The 6,000-nt window shown below is 44.3% G+C and overlaps 1 protein-coding gene across 1 annotated transcript in view; it reads left to right on the top strand.

The window, feature by feature from the left end:
* Nucleotides 1-1,091: 1,091 nt before the first annotated feature.
* Nucleotides 1,092-6,000, top strand: part of LOC309479409 (gamma-aminobutyric acid receptor subunit rho-1) — a 28,584-nt gene continuing 23,675 nt past the window's right edge. Inside the window, exon 1 of the mRNA XM_082143537.1 lies at nt 1,092-1,302. Coding sequence (XP_081999663.1) covers nt 1,187-1,302 — 116 coding nt within the window. The 5' untranslated portion in view covers nt 1,092-1,186. The remainder of the gene's footprint in view (nt 1,303-6,000) is intronic.

The raw sequence follows: 6,000 nt of genomic DNA, 5'->3' as shown, positions 1-6,000 counted from the left end.
AAGTGAACTATACTAAGCATTTGTCAGTACCACATACTATTCCTATTTCACTTTACTTGTTTTTTTTTAAGGCAATCAGTTTGCATGCTTTTTTTAAAGAGGCTATATGCAACTTTTTCCCCAAAATAAACGTAACAATAGCCTTTTTATTTTACCATATATGACTCAAACATCTCCTGATGAGCATACTGACACCTTGTCAGCTCACAGTGGGTGCACCTATAAGCCTGTATCCTATTTTTTCTATTTTCTGTCGGGTCGGATTTCCGCGCGCTGTCTGCGGATGTGACGTCAAGCTCATGTTAAACGTTTCAGATCACTCTGCCACCACCGCTAGTCAGCAAACAAACTTAGTTTCTCAAACAATATATGTATTTGACTGTTCTTACCTCTGTAAACATAATGTTGACTTCTTTGCAGCGGATGACTTGTGAAGTGTGCACGTACGAGAGCGAGCAGAAAGGAAGAGCAGTTCCGTTTTTTGGCCACAGGTGTCAGTCGCGAGTTTACATTTCAGAAAATTGCATGTAGCCTCTTTAAGTAAGTTCAACTCATTCGATTTTACAGTGCATATGAACCTCTAAAAGGTTCTACATATGGAACCCTTTACGGTTCTACAGAACTTATTCTTAGCATGTCTGTTCTGGGAATGTTCAGGGAACCAGGGATTGTCAACTGGATGCAGATGTACACAGTCTCTCTCATCCGTCTGTCTGTCTGTCTGTCTGTCCGTCTGTCTGTCTGTCTGTCTGTCTATCTGTCTGTCTGTCTGTCTGTCTATCTATCCGTCTGTCTGTCTGTCTGTCTGTCTATCTGTCTGTCTGTCTATCTATCCGTCTGTCTGTCTATCTATCCGTCTGTCTGTCTGTCTATCCGTCTGTCTGTCTGTCTATCTGTCTGTCTGTCTGTCTGTCTATCTGTCTGTCTGTCTGTCTGTCTGTCTGTCTGTCCATCTCTCTCTCTCTCTCTCTCAGCCTCCTCACACTGACCCCGCCACAGTAAAGCAGAGCACAGTGTCATTAGGAGAATTGGTTCTCATGGCGAGAGAGCGAATCTGTGCCATCTGACGCTCAGGGATTTATGGGTTTAGTCAAAATTGCTTTTCCCAGCGTGGAGATTAATGTGTGTGTGATGTTGCGAGGCGATGTCCGCAGGCGAAGCGCTGAGGGGAATGTGAGCGCTGAAGATGTGCAGCATGCAGCTGGAGACGGTGCTCGTGTTCATGTGTGTGTGTGTGCTGGGAGCCGCCGGGAGATCGACCCACCGGAGACCACACAGACCAGACCCCTACAAGCAGAGCAGGTAATCATGCGGAGACTCAAGAGGCTCGAGCTCTCTCCCATCATCAGGCAGAACACAGAGCATGAGGATGTGCTATTGTCGTCTCAAATGCAGATCTTTCGACTGCTTTCCAAAACGCTTTATACTTTCTCCCATCATCAGGCATAACATAGAAAATTATGATATATTGTCGTTTTAAATGCAGATGTTTCTCATGAAGTGCTGATGTTTATACTTTTATCTTTGTGCATGTGAAATGTTCTGCCAGTGCAAGGCGGGATTTCATATCGGTGTCTGAAGCTCGGGTTTCACCCTCTGGTTAAAGGCATCATGCCTTAAGATGAGTAATCAGACAGCATATGGTGATCTCCTGGCAGTTTCTCATCAGTGATCATTATCTAGTTCAGTGGCTGTAAGCGTTTTAACTCGGCTTGATGGAAAAGCCTCGAGCATCATCCTCATCTCGGTCAAACGTGTCTCGCTTTACACACACAGGTTCCAGAAACAGGGCTTTCCACCGCGATGCAGAAGAAGCGTTTAGCTCCGCAAAGATCCTCTCAGTGATCAGCTCTTAAAACAACCTTTTTTTCTCAATGCAAAGAACATTTTAATATTCTAAAGAACCTTTTGTGCAGAGGAACATGTTCAGTGCTGTGCCATATAGAACTCTAGGGTTCTTGTCTCAGTTTATGCCAAAATCGTTCTATATAAGGAGAAATATCTTACATGTTTGAATACTAGTAATGTTTAACAGATAATTTTTTTTTTTTCTAGTGATAATGTATGTTTACAAGCTGCTTAAAATGTATTTAAAATAAAAAATTTATTAAAAACAAAATTAGTTAATTAAAACTAAATCCATAAAATGATCCCATGATGGGAAAAGGTTAGGATCTAAAAGATTCTACATGAGGTTCTACATGAGGTTCTGTGTATGAAGCAACTGACAGAACCATTTCTTCTAAAAGTTTCATGTTCTTTATGCACTGCAACAAAAGTATTATTTTCAAATATCTAAACATTCTTTAATCAAGATATATTTACTGGAGAAGCAAAATGACAGATATTACTGTTTACTAAAAAATGCATCAAAATAAAGTGAGTTTGTGCTTAAATCAAGAACAAATATCTGCCAGTGGGGTCAGTTTTTTTTTTTTTTTTTTTTTTTTTTTTTTTTAAATAATAATTTGTGTGAGAATGCAGGCTCAGAGTCAGTAGGTTCTCGATCAGTGAGCAGTGTTTATCTCTGCAGAGATCATCAGCAGGGAATCCAAAACAGCCAATCCGAAGGCCAGTGACAAATAACAGTTCGTAGTTCACAGGCAGTCGTCGGTGACAGGATAATCCGCAAATGTAGTCCAAAGCATAACAATAGTCCAAGGCAGGCAAACAGGTCAGAGGCAGGCAAGCAGTCTAAACATCAACAGGCTCAGGATTGTAGCAACAGCAAAACAATACTTCACAACAAACGAGAGAACACAGGGTGTATAAATAGTCCAAAGGCAATGACAGCAGGAGCTCATTATGAGCCTGTACCGAGGATTCTGGGAAACAAAGTCCAAGATCCCAGCTGTTCAGTATTCAGGGAATAGGGATCGAGTGGAGACAGTGGGTTCAGTTATTTATACAGGGCTTTTCTGGTTTCTCGAAGCTCTTCACATATGGAAGAGGAGAATCTCCTCAACCTCCACCGATGTGCAGCTCCACTGGATGATGCGACGGCAGAACACACACACACACACACACACACACACACACACACACACACACACACACACACACACACACACCAGCTGATGGTGGAGAGAGAGAGTGATGATCAGTGTATATGGGGATGATTAGGATGATGATGGATAAGAGACACTGGGCAAGTTTGTCCAGGACACCGGGGTTACACCCCTACTCTTTTCCGAAGGACATCCTGGGATTTCTAATGACCACAGAGAGTCAGGACGTTGTTTAATGTCTCATCTGAAGGACGGTGTTTGTTACAGTATAGTGTCCCTGTCACTTTACTGGGGCATTAGGACCCACACAGAACACAGGGTGAACAGCGCCCCCTACTGGCCTCACCAACAGTTTCCCCAGGAGCCTCCCATCCAGGGACTCACCAGACTCAGCCCTGCTTAGCTTCAGTGGGAAACCAGTCTTGGGCTTCAGTGGGAAACCAGTCTTGGGCTTCAGTGGGAAACCAGTCTTGGGCTTCAGTGTGAAACCAGTCTTGGGCTACAGGGTGAAACCAGTCTTGGGCTTCAGTGGGAAACCAGTCTTGGGCTACAGGGTGAAACCAGTCTTGGGCTTCAGTGGGAAACCAGTCTTGGGCTACAGGGTGAAACCAGTCTTGGGCTTCAGTGAGAAACCAGTCTTGGGCTTCAGTGTGAAACCAGTCTTGGGCTACAGTGGGAAACCAGTCTTGGGCTTCAGTGGGAAACCAGTCTTGGGCTTCAGTGTGAAACCAGTCTTGGGCTTCAGGGTGAAACCAGTCTTGGGCTTCAGTGGGAAACCAGTCTTGGGCTACAGGGTGAAACCAGTCTTGGGCTTCAGTGGGAAACCAGTCTTGGGCTTCAGTGTGAAACCAGTCTTGGGATTCAGTGGTAAACCAGTCTTGGGCTTCAGTGGGAAACCAGTCTTGGGCTTCAGTGGGAAACCAGTCTTGGGATTCAGTGTGAAACCAGTCTTGGGATTCAGTGGGAAACCAGTCTTGGGCTTCAGTGGGAAACCAGTCTTGGGCTTCAGTGGGAAACCAGTCATGGGCTTCAGTGTGAAACCAGTCTTGGGTTTCAGTGGGAAACCAGTCTTGGGCTTCAGTGGGAAACCAGTCTTGGGCTTCAGTGGGAAACCAGTCTTGGGCTTCAGTGGGAAACCAGTCTTGGGCTTCATTGGGAAACCAGTCTTGGGTTTCAGTGGGAAACCAGTCTTGGGCTTCATTGGGAAACCAGTCTTGGGTTTCAGTGTGAAACTAGTCTTGGGCTTCAGTGGGAAACCATTCTTGGGCTTCAGTGGGAAACCAGTCTTGGGTTTCAGTGGGAAACCAGTCTTGGACTTCATTGGGAAACCAGTCTTGGGCTTCAGTGGGAAACCAGTCTTGGGCTTCAGTGTGAAACCAGTCTTGGGCTTCAGTGTGAAACTAGTCTTGGGCTTCAGTGGGAAACCATACTTGGGCTTCAGTGGGAAACCAGTCTTGGGCTTCATTGGGAAACCAGTCTTGGGCTTCAGTGTGAAACTAGTCTTGGGCTTCAGTGGGAAACCATTATTGGGCTTCAGTGAGAAACCAGTCTTGGGTTTCAGTGGGAAACCAGTCTTGGGCTTCATTGGGAAACCAGTCTTGGGCTTCAGTGGGAAACCAGTCTTGGGCTTCAGTGTGAAACCATTCTTGGGCTACAGGGTGAAACCAGTCTTGGGCTTCATTGGGAAACCAGTCTTGGGCTTCAGTGGGAAACCAGTCTTGGGCTTCAGTGTGAAACCAGTCTTGGGCTACAGGGTGAAACCAGTCTTGGGTTTCAGTGTGAAACCAGTCTTGGGCTTCAGTGGGAAACTAGTCTTGGGCTTCAGTGGGAAACCAGTTTTGGGTTTCAGTGTGAAACCAGTCTTGGGCTTCAGTGGGAAACTAGTCTTGGGCTTCATTGGGAAACCAGTCTTGGGCTTCAGTGGGAAACTAGCTTGGGCTTCAGTGGGAAACCAGTCTTGGGCTTCATTGGGAAACTAGTCTTGGGCTTCAGTGGGAAACCAGTCTTGGGCTTCAGGGTGATATGGCTGCTGACTCCACTGGCAGATATTTGATCATGTTTTAAGCGTTAAAACCTCAGGAGGGGCGTGATGTCCCTGCAGCATTTGAAGCAGGAACAGCTGATGGCAGATGATCAGTGTTGTGTCGTGGCAGTGGAGGAGATGCTGGTTTGTTCTGGGGAACAGAGAGGATTTCTGCCGAGAGGATTATTAACCAGCTGCTGGTGAGCGAGCGCTGCCCCTCTCTCTCTCTCTCTCTCTCTCTCTCTCTCTCTCTCTCTCTCTCTCTCTCAAACAGTGACATTCGTTACACATCACGGTCTGCTTCTGCTGCTCTGTTCTTCATCTGTTGTTTGCACATGACGACGAGGATGATGCGCTTGATTTGAGCTGAAAACAAAGATGCTTCAGAAATAGCTCAGATGCATGTGATGCATATGAGGAAATTATGCAGTACAACACAAGCTGGAATTGATTGAAAAAGCTCAAATGGCTGCAATCACAAATGTACAATAATGAAATGCAACACAAACATCCCTGTGCTCATTTTTTAAATACAATGGTGGACAGAGTACATCAACCTAATAAAATAAAACTCCGGTAAAAGCCTTAAGTACTCCTTTTCAATTTTACTTTTTCAATTTTTTTTAACGTTTTTTTTTTATGTAGGCCTACTTAAGTATTAAAAGTAAAAAGTACTGATAGATGAATGTTTATTTATTTTGTAATTTTATATACTGCATCGCACTGCTCAATATACATGTACTGTAGCCTATGTAATGCACTAGACACACAGATAGAGCTTAAATAGGTTACAGCTCAGTCTGACATCATTATGAATTATTTCCAAGTAAGCAATATCTGCAAGTAAGAAAACTTTTATTTTATAACCAAAACTCATAAACTCCTCAACCTACAGACAAACACTGATAACTACTACTGATAATTAAAGTATGCAAACTGAAAATAACAAAATACACTACATATTATATA

This window comes from Leuciscus leuciscus, assembly GCF_965113295.1.
Source record: "Leuciscus leuciscus genome assembly, chromosome: 17".
In the NCBI taxonomy this organism is placed as follows: Eukaryota; Metazoa; Chordata; class Actinopteri; order Cypriniformes; family Leuciscidae; genus Leuciscus; species Leuciscus leuciscus.
Note: the sequence above shows the minus strand (reverse complement) of the source record. Positions and strands in the feature narration are given on the sequence as shown.